The sequence below is a fragment of the Arachis ipaensis genome, chromosome B4 (genome assembly GCF_059453495.1).
Source record: "Arachis ipaensis isolate K30076 ecotype BB chromosome B4, ASM5945349v1, whole genome shotgun sequence".
Classification (NCBI taxonomy): Eukaryota; Viridiplantae; Streptophyta; class Magnoliopsida; order Fabales; family Fabaceae; genus Arachis; species Arachis ipaensis.
Window position 1 is genome coordinate 109657775 of NC_142439.1, and position 23310 is coordinate 109681084.

Sequence of the window (23310 nt, forward strand, 5' to 3'; positions counted from 1 at the left end):
TTACATCTTGCATTTGATTTTTATCTGAAGTACTCAAAGTCGAAGGGCTTTAGTGTAAGGAAGAGTAAGACTTTCAAGAATAGTATTAACGAGATTTACAAACAAAAGTTTATGAAAAAAAGGAAGAAGGAGCCTAGATTGGAAACAAGAACTGGGTGTGAAGCCTGAATGGATGTTAAATTTGTACCTAAAACTAGAAAGTGGCATATCTTTTATTTCTCTAACGAACACAACCATGATCTATTGGATATACAATTTAGTTCTATGTTGCCTGCCCATAGAAAAATGTCAGAGGCAGATATTATGCAAATGATGAACATGCTAAAGTCCGGAATTAGCACTTCACAGATATTTTGTCTTCTAGCTAGTCAAGCATGCGGGTATGAATGTGTCGGCTATGGTCCTAGAGATATGTACAATGAGATTGCTTGGCAAAGGCGTCAAGTTCCTGGTGATGCAGCACGAGCGTTGAAGAAGTTGGAGGATATGCGATTGAAGGATCCACCATTATATTTCAAGGCATGTCATGATTCAAGAGGTTTATTACGTAACTTATTCTGGTCTAATGGGATTAGCCAACTAGACTACCAACTCTTCGGGGATGTAATTGCTTTGGATACTACGTACAAGAAGAACAAGTATAGTTGTCCATTAGTCATATTTAGTGAGGTTAACCACCACAACTAAACAATTGTTTTTGCTGCTGCGTTAATTGTGCACGAAACTACTGGCACATATATTTGGCTCCTGCGTCAGCTCATGTTTTCCATGAAGGGTAAGACCCCGACCTCAATAATAACTGATGGGGCCATGGCGATTAGGAATACAGTAAAAGATGTATTTTCCGAAGTCAGACATAGATTATGCGCTTGGTACCTTATTCGAAATGTGACTAGCAATGTTGGAAATCCAAATTTTCCTTCTAATTTCAAGAAAATCATGATGGGAGACTACGAGATTCCCGTGTTTAAGCGTAAGTGGGTTCAACTTATTGAAGAATTTGGCCTTGAGGATAATCCGTGGGTGAACAACATGTATGAAGAGAAGCATATATGGGCTACTGCATATATAAGAGGTAAGTTTTTTTGTTGGCTTTAGAACTATCTCAAGATGTGAAGGTTTACACTCAGTAGTGGCAAGGTATGTGGGGTCGTGATATGATTTTACAAGTTTTGTAGAGCATTTTCAAAGGTGTGTTGCACACTTGCGCTTTAAAGAATTTAATGCTGATTATGAATCTACACGTGGGGCGCCCGTCATACAGACTTGTATAGAGCTGCTAGAGAGATTTGCTGCTGAGGTATACACTCATGAGATATTTCTATTGTTTCGGCCATTTCTTTCTAGAGCTAGATCAATGCGGGTGCTAAACATAGATAATAATAATAATGATTGCTCAAAGTACATATGTGTGTAAGCATGGGAGGCCCAATTTTCTGTGGACCGTTGAATTTCGTCAAGAAGAAATGATCTTCATGTGTTCTTGTTTAAGAATGGAGTCATTTGGAATTCCTTGTGAACATATTGTGAAAGTTCTGGTTGACAGAGACATTTGTGAGATTCCCCAATCATTAGTGTTGGATAGATAGACAAAGAAGGTGAAATCAGCATTCAATGATGCAAGTGGGTTCACCAGGGATGCTGTTGTTATTAGTCGTCAAAGTGCCTTGATGGAATTTTCTAAACAATTGGCTTCTATTGCTGCTAAAGTCCCAGAGAGATTTGAAGAGACACGTGACATTATTATGGGGTTGTACTCATCTTACAAGGTTGCAAACGAAGGCACCACTCAACCTTAGTCAGATGTAGCTAAAAGTAGCAATCCGTATGTGCATCGAACCAATATAGGCCCAGGACAACCATCTAAGAAGAAGCAGCAACGTTGTAGTGTTTATCAAATGGAAGGACATTGACAACAACGTTATGGAAGATGAAGCTAATGGTTTAGATAATGGCAACATGTATACCGAACCGACTCCTGATTTAGATAGTGATAATTAGCAACCTCCATGAACTTAATATTTTTGCATAGAGAATTACTTACATATTTGTGTTTATATTTTTTTACTATATTAATAAAATTTTCTATATTCTTAGAATATTCGTGCTTATGTTTTTTAGATGAAATAATTGTCAAATAAATCTTGGTTAGACAATAAATAAATTAATGATTTATTTAATTCATAGAATTATTAATTTATATAATTATTGCTAATAAAAATTTTACAAAATTCATTGGCATCGACGAACCAGTCGAACTGCAAATCGATAAGAATTACGATTCGATTATATGCTAAAACCGCAAAACTAGAAAACCGGAATTGAACCACTAAACCGGCCAAAAACTAGTAGGTCAGACCGAACCGGGACTTGGCGAGTTTTTTGAATTTGACTAAAAACGCTACCATTTTGTGTGCTGATCTACTAATACCCTAACCATTACCAACGCAGCAACCTTAACTCACTCCAACGGCACAACAGTAGCAGCACACACTCCTTCCCTCCCATCAGCCTCGAGCTCGTCGTTCCTCTCAATGCCAGCTCACTCACTCCCTTACTTCCATTCTGCCGCTAGACTTCTCCTACTACGTCACAAGTCGGACCTTTGAAGCTCACTCCCTCACTCCTACTCGTGCAGCTAACGATTCAGCAGTGGAAGCACAGTCGTCGGGCTCGCCTCCTACCTCAGTCATGAAGCTCTGTTCCACCGTCGCCAACGCGATTTCTGTTATACACCCCGACCCTACTAAGAACTCCCTAGTTCTTACTCCCTATTTCCACCCCTTTCAACTACAGGTGCGAAGGTTTAGTGCGGAACTACAAGAACATAGAAGATTTTGTTTACAAGTTGAGTTGTTAGATTTTATTTTTCCCTTGTCATTTATTGTTTTAGTTTTTAGAAGGGTAAGAATTGTATTTGAAGACCTTGAAATAAGTCTATGTATATAAAACTATGTGAATATATCTACTTTTGTGATTAAGTGATTTAAAATAAAGTCTCATTTTGTTTTCTTAATTAAAATTTTGGTTTGTATTCGCGAAGGCTCGATATTAAGTAAAGATAGTATTGAATAAAAAGGTTTAGAGGTAAGTAACGCCTGAGCTTTTAGTACGATCATGAGTTGCTAAAAGTTAGGGTGTTACATCATGCGAATATCATGATCCTCAAGCTACTATTTATTTATTATAAATTAGTACAAAAAAATAGAGTATAAATATTAGGAATTTGTAAAAGGTGCTCACCTTATTCACTACAAAAAAAAGGTTATAAAACGACATTAAAATTAAGGCATTCTCATAAAAATGCCGTAATATCTATGAATTACGGTGGTTTATGTGGCTGCCACAATTCAACTTTAGTTAGCGGCAATTTTGGCGGTTTTGAACGCCATTATGTTTTAAACCAGTTTTAAAAAATTCAACTTCTCTGATCCATGTCTAATTGCAAATGAGAGTGAGAGTAGTATAGTGCATCTGTGCATGTAAGAGTTGTGTTGGTGTGGCAGAACTTGAAAATGATATCGCTGCTGCTCTGCGAGCTTCTCCTCCATCAATTTCTCCTCCATCAATGATTCTCCCCCTCTGTTGATGTCACCTCCATCAATGCTTCTCCTCCGATGGCATATTTGCTTCCATTGATGCGATCTGCGAGGTATTCTATTAGTTTCGGTTCTTCGAGCTTCTCTTCTCCTCATTGACCTTATTTTGTTTAATTCCAGGTTTTGATTGTTCTATGCTAACTTCTGCTACTTATTTTACTTAATGCCAGGTTTTGAATTTTTTTTCCTTGTTCAATTTATTTTTAGGTCAGAAATTGGGGATTATTAGAAGAAATTGAGTAAGTTCTTCACTGAATTTTTTTGTAATTATAGGATTGAGTAAAATCATGTGAATCCATGTTTTCTCCTGGTATTACGTGCATTGTGAACTGCATAGATCTTTTTCTTTATGTTTTCCTTGTTATGCTTTTGTTTATAGGCTATTTGAGAAGTTAAAATCATTTGAATCTCCTGCAACCCGAATATATAATGTGAGTTTGTATCCTAGGCAAAATATTCGGTGTAATTATAAAATCTTTTATTTATGAACAATGTCCAATTTTCAATATAATTGAAATAGTTCAAGTTGGTCTTGGCTACAGCAAGAAGGTGAGGATACCGGAGAAGGCCTGCGTATGGGAAAATGATTTCTTCGATCTCTGGCATTGGTGTTTGATTGTGTAGCTTTGTCATCTGTGGTAATGTTGATTCATCATATCTTTGGTGTGACAACTTCATCTGTGGTTTATTTATTACATTTGTGGTATAATTTTCAATGTGTATGTGATCGCTGATTTGCACAACTTTTCCTTAAGTGTCGGACTTTATGTAGTACCATGCTAGGCAAGTTATCGCTTCCAAAAGATTTTGAAGTTCGATGATACCCTAACTAATCCATATTTTTGTGGATTTTTATTTTGATTAATATTCTAATTTCTATCTTCTCTGGGTTGTTCAATTATTTCAATTTTTATCCATATATATTCACTAAAGGTTGCTCCTAACCTCATCTTGTTGGCAGGCAGTATACCATGTCCTGCTTTGTTATCTTTGGTTTCTCCTACACTTACAAAATAATTCTTTCATGAAAACTTAAAATATACAAAAGAAAAGGAAAAAAGATCTTGTGCATATTCTACAATAGAAATATGACAACCATGAAATGTGCTAAATAGAGCATAATTTTGATACATCTATATTGATCTTCTTATTTTATTAATACTGATTTTCTAGTTGTTCATGAATTACTAATTGGACTTTTTCCTTTGTAAAGCTTTTGGGCCTTATACAGCGGCAAGTGAGAAAATTGAAGGGAACTAGTCATGCAAATTATATTGCAATAGTAATATTAATTAGAATTCCAAATGTTGAAAAGTCAGCTCTTGCCCATTCCTTGCATCAAGTGGGAGAATTAGTGCAGCAAGTATTTAAATTTAAAATTTTCTTACAATTTTAATGTAGAGTAGTTGACATGCTCAACTTTTGAAAAACACAAGTTGATGTGTATTTTGTCAGTTTGATGAGTTCTATCTTGTAAATCTATTCCCTATGGAAAAATTCACTTTATAGGCAAAGGAAATTTGAGGCATGCAATTGTGAGTCCAGAACTTGGGGAGACTAAAGACATAAGAAGTTTTAAGGTTAGCTATGTGTTTTATCCCTGCAGTTTGTATAATTGATGTAGCACAGAAGTTGGTGAATTAAAAATTATTAAAATGGTTACGTTGTAAGTATAGTCTTAACTCATCGAAAATCTGCCTATCAATTTAAAATGTGTCACAGAAAATTGAAATTCAAAATACTGGGAGTATGAATCCCAGGTCATCTCCCAACGAGTTGCAGAAAGTGTGCTATTTTATTAAGCAGAGGTTTTCAAAGAAGTGATTTGAGTAAACTGGAAATTTAAAGTTGATAAAATTGAATAATGTAAATAAAAATCTTGACTGGGAGTTGATTAGTTAGAATCTCTAATGTTGTTGGAATTCTCTCAGAGCAATTGATAATTAAAGATTGGTTTGTTTAATTATCCTTTACTGAATAAGGGAAAGTCAAACAAATTGGAATGCTACGTCTGTTCACAAGTTGCAATTCAATTAATAAAAATGAGTTGGTATTAGTGACTAGAGAGCAATCCAACAGTTTACCCAATTACAATTTCTCTTTCAATCCTTCCAACTCAAGAGTTCCTTTCAATCAACTCCCCATCAAGTTAGGGGATTACTCACTCATTGCAAATGTGAAATTCATAATATCAGAATAGGAATTAAAGGAAGACATAATAAATAGAGAATTTAAAATGATTAATTAAAAATAAAAAATAACCTTTGTATTAAATAATCTTAAAAGTATTCAAATGACAAAATTGAACAAAGCAAAGAACATGGAAGACTAAAACCAAGTTAAGAGAACGAACTAGAATGACGAAGTCTTGATGAGGCAATAACTCTTCTCAATGTTCCAATGCTAAGACCAATTGAAAATTAAATCCTAAAAACTAAAGAGAAAAACCTAGGAGAGGAGTAAAGACTAGATCTAAAACTCCCCAAAACTGTCTAGAATGAATTGTCTCCCTTGTTTCTGCATGTTCTCTGGCTCTAGTCTGCTGTTCTGGGCCGAAAACTGGGTCAAAATGTGGCCCGAAATTGCCCCCAACGATTCTGCAAATTATGCAGATCACGCATGTCACGCGATCGCGTCGCTCATGCAGACGCGTCATTTGTGCTTTTCCATGCCACGCGTTCGCGTCGTTCACGCTACCGCGTCACTTGAACTTTTCCAATCCGCGCGGCCGCGTGAGCCATGCGGCCGCATCACTGCGATTTGCTCTCCTTCGAGCGGTCGCATGAGCCATGCGACCGCGTCACTTCTCGCTGGTTATCTCCTCAAATTCTTGTGTTCCTTCCATTTTTGCTAGCTTCCTTTCCAATCTCCAACTCATTCATGCCCTGTAAATTCTGAAACACTCAACAAATAGATCACGGCATCGAATGGAATATAGGATAATTAAAAATACATAATTAAAGTCTCTAGGAAGCAGTTTTCAAACATGTAATAAATTCAGGAAGGAAATCTAAATGCATGCTAAATTAATGAATAAGTGGATAAGGATCATGATAAAATCACACAATTAAACACAATATAAACCATAAAATAGTGGTTTATCAACCTCCCCACACTTAAACATTAGCATGTCCTCATGCTTAATTGAAGGAGATAAAGTAAATAAGTATGAACATGTAGAAACTCATGAAATGCAATGCAATCCTATATATATATATATATAAATAAATGCAACTATATGATTTTTGCCCACCTGATTAAAAGTAAATAAGCTCTTCAAAACAATTACAGATCAAATTCCACTAATTATATCATTATACCAGAAAACAGATAAAAGTGCAAGAAGATAGCTCATGAAAGCAGGGAACATGAAAATTCAAGCATTGAACCCTCACTGATAATGTATGTACGCTCTAATCTCTAGTGTATAGGGTAGTCACTCTATCCTTCTCTAATCATGCTTTCTAACTTTTGTTTTTCTCCTAACCAATCAACAACAGTTAATATACCAATGCAAACATCATGAGGTCTTTTCAAGGTTGTAATGGGGCCAAGGTACAGGTAAGGGTATACATATGGTTAAGTGAGCTGATAAATTGAATCTTTAATTAACCCAAGCTTCAACCCAACCTATATATTTTTAATGTAATCTTAAGGTTCATACCTAGCTACCCAGAATTCCCTTTTTCAATCCATACTCATGTATCAACTTTGTATTTTGATTCTATCATATGTGCATTGATCCTTGAATTCTGAATTTAACATTGCGGTAATTTTTGTCCCCTTATTTACTTTTTTTTTTTACATTAAAATAAATTCAGCTTATCAATGCACATAGATTTTTAATTCTTATAGTTTCACATGAGCAGGTATCCAAATTTCCATTAAATTCTCATGACATATTCCCTTAACAACTTTTGTTCCCACAATTTCCCATACTTAATTAGCACACACAATTCTATCTTAAGCTAACCAAAGATTCAATTTGGGATATACAATTGTTTTTCGGCTTAAGGTTACTAATGTGGTAAAATATAGAACAAATGGGATTTAAGAGCTCAAAGTGGTTTACAAAGGTAATTGAAAAGGGTAGGCTTAATTTGGATAAGTGAGTTTAAACAAATAATGGCCTCAATCATGTGCAAGCATGTAAATATAATAAATATTGGACATATAAGATAAAACAAAATATAGATTACAATCATAGAGAAGTAAACACACAAGAATAAAATAATTATGGTTAAATAATGTAACCATACATAAAGGCTCAAATCTTTCACATGTTGTGTGTTCTTTAGCTCAAACATCATGTTCCAAATACAATTCAAGAAAATTTATCATAAAAATTTTGAAAAATTAGTAAAATTTTGTTCCAAAGATAGAATATTAGGAAAAACTTATTGTCTTTTTAATCAAGTAGATCATGCATGCAACTAACCTATTACTATGCAATTTATCCTATTTTATAAAAGAAAGAAAAATCTAACTAAAATATCCTAATTTAATGGTGCTAGGGAAAAGAGATTACCTCCAGAAGTCAGGTACTGACCGACCTCCCCACACTTAAGGCTTTGCACCGTCCTCGGTGCCATCTGTCAGGAACAGGGGTGGGCTAGTAGCAGTATCTCCACAGTCAGGACCATCATGGCTCCCTGTTCTGGTAAAAGAAGTGGAGTCCGGGGTATCTGAGTCCTTGAAGTGTCCCTTGAGCAGCTCCTTGAGGTGTTTGAATCGGCGCTCATTACGTCGCTCTCTTAACTTCACTTTCTGTTCTTGCTGATCCAATCTTTTTATTATTTGCTGGAGCAGTTAATCTATTGTAGGTGCTTGTGGTGTTGAAGAAGGATTATCTTCAACTGGGACAGTAGGAAGGCTTGTAGTGGCTGCTGGAAGTCTAAGGTATTTCCCGTTAGGGACATACTGATCATCCCGTGGAAGCACGGCTTTGGTGTCCCCAGCTCTGTAGGATACTCCGGCTGCTGAGACAAGATCTGAGACCAAGGCGGGAAAAGGTAAATTGCCCGCAATTTGTACGTGTCCCATAGCATTCCGGATATGTCTTGAGAGATTCAGAGGTTGGTCTGTAAGGATGCACCATAGTAGAACAGCCATGTCCACAGTGAAGGAGGACTCGTGAGTGCTCAGAAGGACATAATGGGACATGATCTGTGCCCATACGCGAGCCTCCAAGGTAAGTGCTGAAGCCAAGATTCTCTTAGGGCGGGTACGGTGGTATCCGTAGATCCAACGGCTGCCAGGTAATGCGATAATTCTGAGAACAGCTTCCCAGTCAAATTGGTATGTCTGGCGCTTAAGTGCGGCTTCTTGAAAAGTGTCCAATCCTTCTGGAATAGCGGGAAGATCCAGAGCTTGTTGAATGGCCTCTTCTGTAATGGGGACTTGCTTTTGACGGATATAGACAGACTGCAGAGTTGGCATGTAGAGGTTAGAGTAGAACTCAACTACCCAAGAAAGATTGACCTGCCTTGGCTGTCTCCGTAGGAAACCCCATTGTCTTCGTTCAATTTACGGCTCAACAAAGGTAGCAATATTGGACGGGAGGATAAGGAGGTATTCATTGTTATAGTTCCTTTCTGCCAGGATAGGGAACATCTGCTCACAGTAGCGATTGGAAAATCGCGCAGTGTCCTTTGCTGGAAAGGCTTTCTCCTTTTCATCAACCTTTATTATCCTCTTAACTCTTTTTGTTGAGGGCTTGACGGCGGTTGAAGAAGGCTCTGCCACTATTGCTCTTTTAGTTCCTCTTCTTGCTGGAGGTTTAGTAGTTGTTTTCTCCTTTTCTTTCTTGGTGGCCATCCTGAAAAAGGGACAGAGAAAGTAAATTAAATTGAAAGAGATAGAGCAAGGAAGGGATAGTGTAAGTGATAATTAATGCACAATAAAGATGAATGGCGTTAGCACATGGTCCAGATTACATGTGAAAAGCTCATCAATGGAAATGTAGCAAGTGCATGTGGGACAATGGAATGCGAGAGGTTTATTGGTATGCAGGCAAAGGCATGAGTAGCATAGATCTAACATTCAATGTCCAATTTGAAAATGTTGCCCTTCGTAACAAACTATCATGTTTGTATTGACAATTAAATTCAATTAATACAATAGTAAAGAGAATTTGTGAAAAGCAAGCATTGAATGGTAGAGTAAAGCAATGTATAAAAGTGCATAATGCTATATGGGCTTTTTCACAAACACATGGCATGCATGGTGAATAAGGTATAGAAAGTATTAGAGTAAACATGCAAGCAATCTTTAAAGAAAATAATATATAATTGCCAAATAATTTACAACAATCTACAAGCGTATAATGAGGAATAATGACTTAAATAAATTTTGAACACCATGTAAAAAAGAAAAGAAAGAAAAATAATATAAAAGAAAATAAAAATAATGAAAAGAAGAAGAAAAGAAAAAGAAAATAACATAGAGAATAATAAGAATGATAGAAAAGGAAAGAGGGAAGTAGGAAATAGAACCTTATTAATGGAGGTGAGAGAGAGAGAGATAGGTGAGATAGAAGGAAGAAGGGAGAAGGAAGAAATAAAGAGGGAAAAGAAAAATTAGGATTGGAGAGGAAAAAGATAAGATATGTTGGCACTTTAGGTTGAGTTGTGCGGCGCAAGCGACGCGGCCGCGTGGGGCACGCGTTCGTGTGGATACACTTCAAGTATGGTGACGCGATCGTGTTGGTCACGCGGTCGCGTGACTCGTGTTAGGCTTCTGGCACGAGTGCAGCCTCGCGCCAGCACAACTCTCTGTTTGAAGTAATTTATTTGCCAAAATTGGGGTGACGCGATCGCGTGGGTCACGCGATCACGTGAGTGTGCTTCAGAAATTGGAGGGTGCAGCCGCGTGGGTGACGCAGTCGCGCGATAAGGATTGTGCTTCGAGCACCAATCCAGCACCACTCTCGCACAATATTTCATTGTGCACCCTTTTACGTCGAAAACTCAGGGCACGTAGCCGCGTGGGGCACGCGGTCGCGTGGGAGGCCATGATTCCCATGCGACGCGGACGCGTCAGCGACGCGGTTGCGTGGGTCGATTTGTGCCATTGGCACGCCTCCAGCCACGCTCCAGCGTGACTCTCTGTTCACTTTTATTTTTCTTCACTCCCCTTGCGACGCGGACGCGTCGCTAATGCGATCGCGTCGCGTGGCATTTTTTTTTTTTGATGAAAGAAATAAAAACATGTAAATGTAAATGCACGAAAGTACTAAGAAAGAAAAGAGTTATTGAATAGGAAAAAACTAAAAATAAAGAAAAGAACAATCATACCATGGTGGGTTGTCTCCCACCTAGCACTTTGGTTTAACGTCCGTAAGTTGGACGCTCCACTAGCTCAATCTTCTGCTACGTGGGGATCTTCCAAAAGGAAGATCTCAAGCTCCTTGTTTCGCTGCATCTTCTCGCCATGGTATAGCTTTAGGCGTTGTCCATTAACCTTGATAAGTTCAGAGCTTAAAGGATGGTGTAGGTGATAAACTCCATATGGTTCAGCCTTCTCTACTCTATATGGACCTTCCCATCTGGATCTCAACTTACCTGGCATGAGCCTTAGTCGAGATTTGTAAAGGAGGACTAAATCCCCAGGTTGGAACTCTTTCTTTTTGATGTGCTGATCATGTACAACCTTCATCTTCTCCTTGTACATTCTTGAGTTCTCATAAGCTTCTAGGCGAAGGTTCTCCAGTTCCTACAGTTGCAACTTCCTTTCAGCTCCGACTTTCTCCATTCCCATGTTGCACTCCTTAACTGCCCAAAAGGCTCTATGCTCTACTTCAACTGGGAGATGACAAGCTTTTTCATAAACTAAGCAGAAAGGACTCATCCCAATGGGTGTCTTGTATGCTGTTCTATATGCCCACAGTGCATCTTGTAGCCTGGTGCTCCAGTCTTTTCTATGAGGCTTTACTATCTTTTGTAAGATACGCTTTATCTCTCTATTTGACACCTCGGCTTGCCCATTAGTTTGGGGATGGTAAGCTGTTGCAACTTTATGAATTATCCCATGCTTCTTCATTAATCCTGTTAGTCTCCTGTTACAAAAATGGGTGCCTTGATCGCTCACGATTGCTCGTGGTGATCCGAAGCGACATATAATATGGTTTCTCACAAAGGAAACAACAGTGTTAGCATCATCAGTACGGGTAGGAATTGCTTCCACCCATTTGGAAACATAATCTACAGCTAACAATATATAAAAATATCCATTAGAATTTGGAAATGGACCCATGAAGTAAATGCCCCAAACATAAAAAATTTCACAGAAAAGCATAATTTGTTGAGGCATCTCATCCCTCCTGGATATATTACCAAATTTCTGACATGAGAGACAAGATTTACAAAACTCAGCAGCGTCCTTAAAAAGAGTAGGCCACCAGAATCCACAGTCTAAGATCTTTCTAGCTGTTCTTTGAGGGCCAAAATGTCCTCCACTCTCAGATGAGTGACAGGCCTCTAAAATGGACTGGAATTCTGATTGAGGCACACAACGTCTAATTACTTGGTCAGTGCCACATCTCCATAAATATGGGTCATCCCATATATAATATTTAGACTCGCTTTTCAGCTTGTCTCTTTGATGTTTAGAAAAATTGGGAGGAAATGTGCGGCTAACTAAATAATTAGCAACAGGTGCATACCAAGGGATAACCTCAGATACTGCTTGCAGATTATCAAAAGGAAAATTATCATCTATAGGAGTAGAATCATCCTTAATGTGCTCAAGGCGACTCAAGTGGTCTGTCACTAAATTCTGGTTACCACTCCTATCCTTAATTTCTAAATCAAATTCTTGTAATAGCAGTATCCAACATATAAGTCTTGGTTTGGACTCCTTTTTAGCTAATAGATACTTTAGAGCCGCATGGTCCGAATACACTACTACTTTAGTACCAAGTAAATAGGCTCGGAATTTATCCAGAGCGAAAACAATAGCAAGAAGTTCTTTCTCAATAGTAGTATAATTGGACTCCGCAGTGTCTAGAGTCTTAGACGCATAAGCTACGAAAGGATCCTTACCTTCACGCTGAGCCAGCGCTGCTCCTACTGCATGGTTGAAAGCATCGCACATGATTTCAAACGGCTGGCTCCAGTCTGGTCCTCTCACAATTGGAGCTTGAGTCAAAGCGGTCTTCAGTTTATCAAACGCTTCTTTACAATCCTCACTGAACTCGAACTCAATATCCTTCTGCAGTAATCTGGATAAGGGAAGTGTTGCCTTACTAAAGTCTTTAATAAATCTCCTGTAAAAACCTGCATGGCCAAGGAACGAACGGACTTCCCTCACAGAGGAGGGGTAAGGTAAACTAGAAATAACATTCACCTTTGCTGGATCCACAGAAATGCCAGTATTAGACACCACATGTCCTAATACAATCCCTTGTTTTACCATAAAGTGGCATTTTTTAAAATTTAATACAAGGTTTGTATTAACACATCTGTCTAATACTCTAGATAATTCATCTAAGAAAAGGTTAAAAGAATCACCGTAAACGCTAAAATCGTCCATAAAAACCTCCATACAGTCCTCAATAAGATCAGAGAAAAGACTCATCATGCACCTCTGAAAAGTAGCTGGTGCATTGCACAAGCCAAAGGGCATTCTCTTGTAAGCATAAGTCCCAAAAGGACATGTAAAAGTAGTCTTTTCCTGATCCTCAGGAGCTATATGAATCTGGAAATAACCTGTGTAACCATCTAAAAAACAATAATGAGATTTACCTGACAGGCGATCCAGCATTTGGTCAATGAATGGAAGTGGGTAGTGATCCTTACGGGTAGCTTGGTTGAGACACCTGTAATCAATGCAGACTCTCCAAGCATTCTGAACTCTAGTTGCTATGAGCTCTCCATGCTCATTCTTCACTGTAGTGACTCCAGACTTCTTGGGCACCACTTGTACTGGGCTTACCCATTCACTGTCTGAAATGGGATATATGATACCTGCTTCCAATAGTCTGGTCACTTCCTTTTTGACAACTTCCAAGATGGTGGGATTCAATCTTCTTTGGGGTTGACGGACAGGTCTTGCTCCCTCTTCTAAAAATATTCTGTGCTCACATACTTGAGGGTTGATGCCTACTATGTCTGCCAAACTCCACCCAATTGCTTTCTTATGCTTCCTCAGCACATCAAGTAACTGCTCTTCTTGTTGAGAAGTCAGTTCCCTTGCAATAATAACTGGAAACTTCTGCTCATCTTCAAGATAAGCGTATTTGAGATGTGGTGGAAGGGGTTTCAACTCTAGCTTCTGATCATGGGCAGGCTTTGGATTATCTGGAGCTTGTGAAAATGGCGAAGTGCCCTCATTGTCAGTTAAGAGGGTCCCCACACTTGGGCCTTGTCCAGTGTGCCTCTCTTCAAACTCTTCCTTGTGGACTTCAGCTACAGTTTCATCTATGACATCACACTGGAAGATAGAATGATCTTCTGGAGGGTTATTAATGATTTCATTCAAATTGAAAATTACAATGCGGCCATCTATTTCAAATGAATATGTTCCTGAAAAAGCATCCAATTTGAATTTTGATGTCTTCAGGAATGGTCTTCCAAGTAGGATTGATGATGGTTTATCTGAATCATTATGGGGCATCTCCAAGATATAAAAATCAGTGGGAAATGTAAGCCCTTTAATGTTCACCAAAACATCTTCAGCAACGCCAGCCATTGTAATAATGCTTTTATCTGCTAACACAAAACGAGCTGCCGACCTTTTTAAGGGAGGGAGCCTCAAAATATCATATATAGACAAATGCATTATACTAACACGTGCTCCTAAATCACACATGCAATCATAAATTACTACACCACCAATAGTACAGCTAACTATACAAGGACCTAGATCACTACATTTTTCAGGTAATCCTCCCATTAAAGCAGATATGGAACTACCTAAAGGAATAGTTTCTAATTCATTAATTTTGTCTTTATGGATACATAAATCTTTTAGAAACTTTGCATATTTAGGTACCTGTTGAATAACATCAAAAAGGGGAACAGTTACCTCAACCTTTTTGAATATTTCTACCATTTTAGGATCGGGTTCCAGCTGCTTCCTGGGCTTCCTTGCAAGTTGTGGAAATGGAATAGGAGTAGTGTTTTCGCCCTTTTGTGCTTCCTCCTGTGGTTGAGCTATTTCTTCTTCAGTTATGTCCTGTATGTCCTCTTCCTCTTCAACATCTTCTATCTCTACCACCTCTTCATCTGAGGCGTGTTCTAGTGAGCTTGGTTCCTCCTGATTTCTCTCTTGCAGTGTGGTTCCGGACCTCAGGGTGATGGCATTAATGCCTCCCTTTGGATTGGGTAATGGTTGAGAGGGGATTCCAGTGGAACTTGAGGGTTGGTTACTGAAATTTTGCGTTGATCCAATCTGTGACATAAGAGCTTGCAAAGTAGAGGTGAGACCATTCAGGCTGGCATTAATACTATTCATGATGTTACTTTCCATGGTCTGTTGTCTTCGCTCAAAAGATTGTAATAACTCTTCATTATGAGATAAAGAAGAATGGGTGAATTGAGAGGTCTGCTATTGATTATTATGTGGTCCTTGGTTTTGCCTCAGATGAGGTGCTCTGTAAGGTTGATTCTGCTGCCTGTTGTTGTTATTATTCCACCTCTGATTTCCCTGATTATCTCTGCCTCCTCTGTTATTGTTGTCCCTCCAATTCTGGTTAGAATTGTCCTGCCATCCATGGTTATTATTTCCACTTTGATTGTACCCTTGGTTGGGGCGGTCATAGAAGTTATGAGTGGATGCTACCATGTTATCTTCTTGTTGGAGCTGCGGGCATTCATCAGTATAATGGCTATAATCAGCACAGATTCCGCAAACTCTCTATGGGACTAGTTGTTGGTTTTGCTGTGGTGGAGGAGGTTGAGCTTGCTGAGCTTGTTGTTGATTCAATTGCATCTGCTTCAGCAAGTTGGTCATCTCACATATACTCTGAGCTAGAGCCGCAGTTTCTCTGTTAGAGGATACTTCTGCAACGGCTTTTGAACGGCCTTGTCTTTGCCTGTGGTTCCTAGTAGATTCAGCTAAATCACTAATCAATTGCCATGCTTCATCAGTAGTCTTGTACTTCTTCATAGACCCATTGCTAGCACTTTCCAATGTGGTCTTATCTTGGGGCCTCATGCCCTGTGTGACATAGCTAAGTAACAATATCTTGTCAATCATGTGGTGGGGGCATGCTTCCAGAAGATTATTGAAGCGCTCCCAATATTCAATGAGAGTCTCATTGTCGTCCTGAACAATTGTGAAAATGTCTTTCCTTAGTTTATCGGTAACTTCAGATGGAAAGAATTTCTCCAAAAACTCCTTTCTGAGTGTATCCCAGTTGGATACATTTGCTAGAGGTTGAGTGTAGTACCACTCTCTTACTTTTCCCTCAAGAGAAAATGGAAAAGCTTTCAGCAGAATTGAAGTCTCATCAGCACCATCACGCCTGACAGTAGAACAGGCTGCCTGGAAATCTCTCAAGTGCTTGATAGGCTCTTGAGCAGGTAAGCCATGAAACTTGGGCATCAAAATCAGCAGTGCGGTCTTTATTTCAAAATCAGTAGCTACTGCTGGATGATGCACTTGAAACGGTTGCATCGTAAAATCAGGAGCTCCTTCCTCCTGAATGGTAACTCTCCTAGCTGCCATGTTTTCTGCACGTAAAACAACCGAATCAGTAGAACGGGGGCTGGTTTCTTCCTCAAGTTCACTTTCAGATCCGCCCTCAGAGCGGACTAACCGACGCTGTTCTCGCCTTATTCGTGAAATAGTCCTTTCAATTTCAGGATCGAATATTAGCAAGCGCGGATCAGGAAGTGAACGCGTCATTTGACGGAAGAAACCTGCAACTCATAGTAGCAAAATAAAATAAAATGCAAATAAATAAATTCTAATTAATAACTTTAGCACTCTATTGCAACTCCCCGGCAACGGCGCCAAAAATTGATGTAGCACAGAAGTTGGTGAATTAAAAATTATTAAAATGGTTACGTTGTAAGTATAGTCTTAACTCACCGAAAATCTGCCTATCAATTTAAAATGTGTCACAGAAAATTGAAATTCAAAATACTGGGAGTATGAATCCCAAGTCGTCTCCCAACGAGTTGCAGAAAGTGTGCTATTTTATTAACCAGAGGTTTTCAAAGAAGTGATTTGAGTAAATTAGAAATTTAAAGTTGATAAAATAGAATAATGTCCATAAAAACCTTGACTGGGAGTTGATTAGTTAGAATCTCTAATGTTGTTGGAATTCTCTCAGAGCAATTGATAATTAAAGATTGGTTTGTTTAATTATCCTTTACTGAATAAGGAAAAGTCAAACAAATTGGAATGCTATGTCTGTTCACAAGTTGCAATTCAATTAATAAAAATGAGTTGGTATTAGTGACTAGAGAGCAATCCAACAGTTTACCCAATTACAATTTCTCTTTCAATCCTTCCAACTCAAGAGTTCCTTTCAATCAACTCCCCATCAAGTTAGGGGATTACTCACTCATTGCAAATGTAAAATTCATAATATCAGAATAGGAATTAAAGGAAGACATAATAAATAGAGAATTTAAAATGATTAATTAAAAATAAAAAATAACCTTCGTATTAAATAATCTTAAAAGTATTCAAATGACAAAATTGAACAAAGCAAAGAACATGGAAGACTAAAACCAAGTTAAGAGAATGAACTAGAATGACAAAGTCTTGATGAGGCAATAACTCTTCTCAATGTTCCAATGCTAAGACCAATTGAAAATTAAATCCTAAAAACTAAAGAGAAAAACCTAGGAGAGGAGTAAAGACTAGATCTAAAACTCCCCAAAACTGTCTAGAATGAATTGTCTCCCTTGTTTCTGCATGTTCTCTAGCTCTAGTCTGCTGTTCTGGGCCAAAAACTGGGTCAAAATGTGGCCCAAAATTGCCCCCAACGATTATGCAAATTATGCAGATCGCGCATGTCACGCGATCGCGTCGCTCATGCGGACGCGTCATTCGCGCTTTTCCATGCCACGCGTTCGCGTCGTTCACGCTACCGCGTCACTTGAACTTTTCCAATCCACGCGGCCGCGTGAGCCATGCGGCCGCATCACTGCGATTTGCTCTCCTTCACGCGGTCGCGTGAGCCATGCGACCGCGTCATTTCTCGCTGGTTATCTCCTCAAATTCTTGTGTTCCTTCCATTTTTGCTAGCTTCCTTTCCAATCTCCAACTCATTCATGCCCTGTAAATTCTGAAACACTCAACAAACAGATCACGGCATCGAATGGAATACAGGATAATTAAAAATACATAATTAAAGTCTCTAGGAAGCAGTTTTCAAACATGTAATAAATTCAGGAAGGAAATCTAAATGCATGCTAAATTAATGAATAAGTGGGTAAGGATCATGATAAAACCACACAATTAAACACAATATAAACCATAAAATAGTGGTTTATCAATAATATTTTAATATTTTTGTAGAATTACATAGTTGACTTCCTAAATAAATTTATTCTTTTATAGGTGAAACAGAAAAGATTATTCAAACCCTGTGTTTAATGCTACCTTCTAGCTTGCTCTCTGTTCTTTAAAAGTTTTTGACAAAGTTTTGCTGTTTAACTTTGATAAAAAGAATATAATAAAGCTCAGAAGAATGACATGAGGTTTGGGGGACAAGTGATCCTCACAAAAGCAAAAAGTAGATAAAAGAAAAGCAATTAATGAAGCATAGTTATTCCTATCTTATTTTTAGGAACTAGTAGGAACAAAATTTTGCATCCAATTTTCAGTGCATTAATCTTCTGGTTTTTGTGTATGATTACATGCTACCTCTTCTAATATTTTAATTAATTTTGCCTTACAATTTCTTGTCATATGCATTCAGTTTGTTTACAAACTCTTTGGGTTTTTTGGTTTAGGCATTCAGTTTGTACTTATTTATATCTTGGTTTAGGAAAAGTCGACATGCTTGTATGCGGGATAGGTACTGGTGGTACCATCACTGGTGCAGAAAAATATCTGAAAGAGAAGAATTCCAACATAAAGGTTAGCTGTATACTTTCAGACCAAGGAAATCCTTTTGTTTTTCAAGAAATTCTATCCTTCTAACCACTCCTTCCATCTAAAATGAATGGATTTTCAGAAAAGATAAGAGAACAAAGATTGCAGGGTAGTGAACAATTAACACGAGAATTTTCATTATTATCCATCTAAGAGTGCACGTCTGCATCCTCCATCGAAGTTTGTTCACGTGCTGCTTTGGGTTGCCGAAGACACACACACACACACACACACACACACACAGAGAGAGAGAGAGAGAGAGAGAGAGAGAGAGAGAGAGAGAGATGATCGACCACCAGAAGAAGATATTAACTATTACAGGGAGAAGAAAAACATTTAGTAATAATGCACTCTATGTGTTTGTTATTTTGCTTCTTAGAAATTGGAATCATTTAAACATATTTTGTTGTCCAGCTGTTGCAGCTGAATCTTTAGCTCTGACCCTGCAAGCATTTTGCAATTTAAAAGATTCAAAAGAACCTTTTGAAAGGTTATTCCAATATTATTAATTTGTTATATCCTTGGATTTAACTTTCGCTATATCTGGAATCATGTTATATTTCAACCTGCAGATGTCTAAATGCACAGAAAGTCTTACTTCCTGATGACCATATTCAGGTTTGTTGTTCCATGACAAGTAGTTTACTAGCTTCCACTTTCCATTCTATTTAACTTTCAAATTCCTCTAAATTTTCTGGCAATAAACTGATGCATACACAAAGATATTGTTTTATCGCATCTATGCTTGCAATGAATATGCTGGCTGAAGTAATTGGTTCTCTTTTGTCTGGATAAAATTTGTGCAGGTGGATTTGACACCGCACATGCAGCTGCTCGGTGAGTGAGTGAGCCAGCATATATATATTTCTCTCTCCTCACCTTTCTTTATTTTTGTATTAATTCATTTTTCTGCTTTGGACAGTGCTTATGATAGAGCAGCAATTAAGTTCCACGGAGTGGAGGCTGACATTAACTTCAACATAGAAGACTACGAAGAAGACTTGAAGCAGGTGATTCATCAATTAATTAATTCATTCATTTGATTTGCATCTCTATTCTCCAAGTTTGATACATTACGGTGGTGTGTTGTGTAAAATAATAAATAGATGACGAATTTGACAAAGGAAGAATTTGTGCACGTGCTTCAGCGACAAAGCACTGGGTTTCCAAGAGGAATTTCCAAATATAGAGGCGTTACCTTGCACAAGTGCTTAGGAAGAGCCTGTGGTGAGTATCATACATGTGCTTTGACAGATTCTGGTGAAGTATATGCATGGGGGAATGATGTTTGTTGTTCGGATTTGGTTAATAAAGGCTGGATAAAAAATCAATGGATACCACATAAACTTTCAGGTCCTCTAGATGGTATTAGCATTTCAACCATTGCTTGTGGAGAATGGCACACTGCCATTGTCTCTAGCTGTGGAAATTATTTACATATGGAGATGGTACCTTCGGAGTTCTTGGCCATGGCAATCTTCAGAGCTGTTCTCGACTGAAACATGTTGAGTCTCTTAGCGGTCTAAAGGTGAGGTCTGTTGCTTGTGGTTCATGGCATACAGCTGCAATTATGGAAGTCATGGTTAATCACTTTCGGTATAATACTCCTACGGGCAAGCTGTTTACTTGGGGAGATGCAGATGAAGGGAGGCTTGGTCATGCAGATAATGGAAATAAGCTTGTGCCGACTTGTGTTTCGCAATTCGTTGACTGTAGCACTTACTAATATAGGGAAGGTATTTGCAATGGGAAGCGTGAGATATGGACAGCTCAGAAATCCTCACGCCAGAAGACAGGTTAAAGTGATTTCGGCTAGTTCATATCATGTTGCTATTTTGACTTCGGTCGGGAGTGTCTATACATGCGGCAAAGGTGAAAATGGTCAACTTGGACTCGGTGATACCGAAGACAGGTACACGTCTTCTTTTGTTGAGGCTCTAAGAGACAGGCAAGTAGAAACAATAATTTGTGGATCAAGTTTCACGGCTGCAATCTGTTTGCACAGACCGATTTCTGTCAATGACCAGTCAGCTTGTAGTGGGTGTAGGCTGTCGTTTGGATTCACAAGGAAGAAGCATAACTGTTATGATTGTGGCCTTTATTTCTGCCGCGCTTGTAGTAGTAAAAAGGTTATAAATGCTTCTCTAGCCCCGAGTAAGAGCAATGCCTTTCGAGTTTGTGATTAGCGCTATGATAGAAGGCAAGGAAGTACACATTCAGCAATGGCTTTGAAGTCTAGAAATTGTAACTCCCTGCAGCTACACAGACTTCCTGATCTGACTGAAGATAGAGGAGAGACAACTATGGCACAGGGTCCTCTCTTGACGCTCGGCCAATCATGTTATAAGAAAAGCATGCCCAGTGGTAGAAAGGACTGGAAAAACCAACAAGAGAGACATCAGCATTTAGAAGATAGTTCTTCTTCTATGTTAGGTGGGATGCCCCAATGGGGGAAAGTTTCATGCCCTGCACAATTTAGAATCAATTGTAAAGAAAATTTGGCTGGCCATGTTTCTTCGTCGAAAAATAAAGTAGCTACTATTGCCTCACCAAATATAGAATCTCCGGTGGCAGCATTCAACTTCTCTAGTGCAGAGTCAGATACAACAAAGTTTGATAAGATGCTCATTGAAGAAGTTCAGAGGCTGAGAGCTGAGGTAACTTTTGTTTCAATGTTCTACATGCTGCATTTGTGACAAAAAACAGTTAATATATCTGAGTAGCAAATTAACCAATGTTGTTCACTTGCGTATTTAAAAAACATCTAACTATGCATTTAATGTGTTCTCTTATGCATGTTCTTTTGATAGTTAAAGAGACTTGAAGAACAGTGTGAACTCAAAAATCATAAGATACAAGAGTGCCAACAGAAAATTGAGAAGAGTTGGTTTGTAGCAAAGGAGGAAGCTGCTAAGTCCAAAGCAGCAAAAGAGGTCATAAAAGCTTTGGCTGTAAGGGTAAGTTTTCTTATATTGTTTTTGTTTTGTTCATTTACACAAAGGCTTCCGTACAAGAAACATATGTTGTAGTAGTCCTTATGATATGGCCTTAACATTATATTAATTATCACCACTGCAGCTTCATATAAATAATTTCAATTTATAACAGCCGGCTTGATAGAAATTCCCTGACAGGAGAGGTTTCCACAAATCTTTGTAAGAGATAAGTTTGGATAATGAAGTTGGAACAAGTTCCGGGGATGAAACTCACACAAGAGACCAAGAAACTAAAACAGGCTTGTTTTAAAGTTAATTACAAAAGGAGGAAACTTTTGGCATCCAAATCTTATTCATCATCACTTAGCTAAGCTACTTGTCTTGTATATTCATATTCTAAGTAGTAAAAACAACACTTATTAGATGGTTTAAATACATTATTAGATATTAACATAGTTTAGGGAACTGGATTGTAGATTTGACTTATTAGTGTTTATTGCAATGCTTGTATTTTGGTAAGTTTAGTAAGACAAGATTTTGTATAGGAGTTATTACTTTTGATTTTCAATAATAAAAAATTATATATTATATTAATATTTTGTTTATGAGTTATATAATATTTCATTTATGGATTATGATTTTTTGCTATTGTGAAATTTTAATCACAAAATTATTTATTTAACACGATAAAAATAACAATAAAAATTATTTTTTAAAACGATAAAAAATGTCACTGTCAGGGTAAAATGGCGGTTCAAAAATACCATTTTAACCAACCAAAATGCTACTGTCAAGGTAAAAATGGTAGTTCAAATTGCCGTTTTAACCCACCAAAATGCCACTCTGTCAGGGTAATAATGGCGGTTCAAACCGCCGTTTTAACCTATCCAAAAATTGCCATTTTAACCCTGAAAATAACAGCGGTTTGAACTGCCGTTTTAACCAACCAAAACGCCACTCTGTCAGGGTAATAATGGCGGTTCAAACTATCATTTTAACCTATCCAAGAACTGCCATTTTAACCTTAGAAATAACGACTGCCGTTTTAACCTATTCAAAAATCGCCGTTTTAACCCAAGGAATTGTGGCAGTTTTCAAAAACCTGCCGTAATAACCAGAATGGCACCCAGAATTATTTGTAGTGATGGCGGTTCAAACTGCCATAAACACAAAAAAAAACCGCCGGTTTTACCAAAATTTTTTGTAGTGATTGTTACCCTTTGGTTTAAACTCAAAAGTCATATCCATCCACTTCATTACCCAAGTTGCAGAGTTCCAGCTTGAACTACATTGATGTATATCTTCTGGAATTATAATTTTGTAGTCATGAGATTGTTTATTATACTCTTGAATGCCATCATCCTTGTAAAAGTTCGACATGATGATTTGCTCCAGTACGTTTGCCTGATTTTAATTAACTAGTTAAATAATAAAAACAAAATATCAGCAAATAAGCTTATAAAATTTTTTTTGGCCTTACTAGTGTCTTAATAACACGTTCACCATAGTGAATTCTGTCATCATTAAAATGGGTGTCCAAGTGATAGATTGTGCAATCATCAACCGAGATTACCATTAGATACCAGTGGTCACCCTCTTGAATAGGAACATATATCTAGACCATAAAATTTGTCCGTGAGTTATGTATGTTGATAAGGAAAAACTATATTTAACAAAGAATATCCAAAAAAAATCTAACAAATTTTAAATCAGTAGTAGAT

The 23310-nt window shown here is 37.9% G+C and overlaps 1 protein-coding gene and 2 pseudogenes across 1 annotated transcript; 2 read left to right on the top strand and 1 right to left on the bottom strand.

Annotated features, from left to right (window-relative positions):
• Positions 1-285: 285 nt before the first annotated feature.
• LOC107636352 (protein FAR1-RELATED SEQUENCE 5-like) lies at positions 286-2001 on the top strand. The gene is made up of 5 exons (XM_016339872.1): positions 286-669; positions 775-1075; positions 1179-1300; positions 1590-1769; positions 1849-2001. The coding sequence occupies exons 1-5, from the start codon at positions 286-288 to the stop codon at positions 1999-2001; spliced, it is 1140 nt and encodes a 379-aa protein (XP_016195358.1).
• Positions 2002-8162: 6161 nt separating this feature from the next.
• On the bottom strand, positions 8163-9038 carry LOC148568744 (uncharacterized; annotated as a pseudogene).
• A 483-nt stretch (positions 9039-9521) lies between these two features.
• Positions 9522-21705, top strand: LOC107637732 (PH, RCC1 and FYVE domains-containing protein 1-like; annotated as a pseudogene).
• The last annotated feature ends 1605 nt before the right edge of the window (positions 21706-23310 follow it).

What these genes read in the sequence shown, in the direction of transcription:
- LOC107636352 (XM_016339872.1), top strand. Translation starts at nt 286, where the DNA reads ATGTCAGAGGCAGATATTATGCAAATGATGAACATGCTAAAGTCCGGA. An exon ending in TAGAGAGATTTGCTGCTGAG is followed by an intron (nt 1,301 to 1,589) that starts GTATACACTCAT and finishes TTGGATAGATAG; the next exon opens with ACAAAGAAGGTGAAATCAGC. An exon ending in GGTTGTACTCATCTTACAAG is followed by an intron (nt 1,770 to 1,848) that starts GTTGCAAACGAA and finishes GAACCAATATAG; the next exon opens with GCCCAGGACAACCATCTAAG.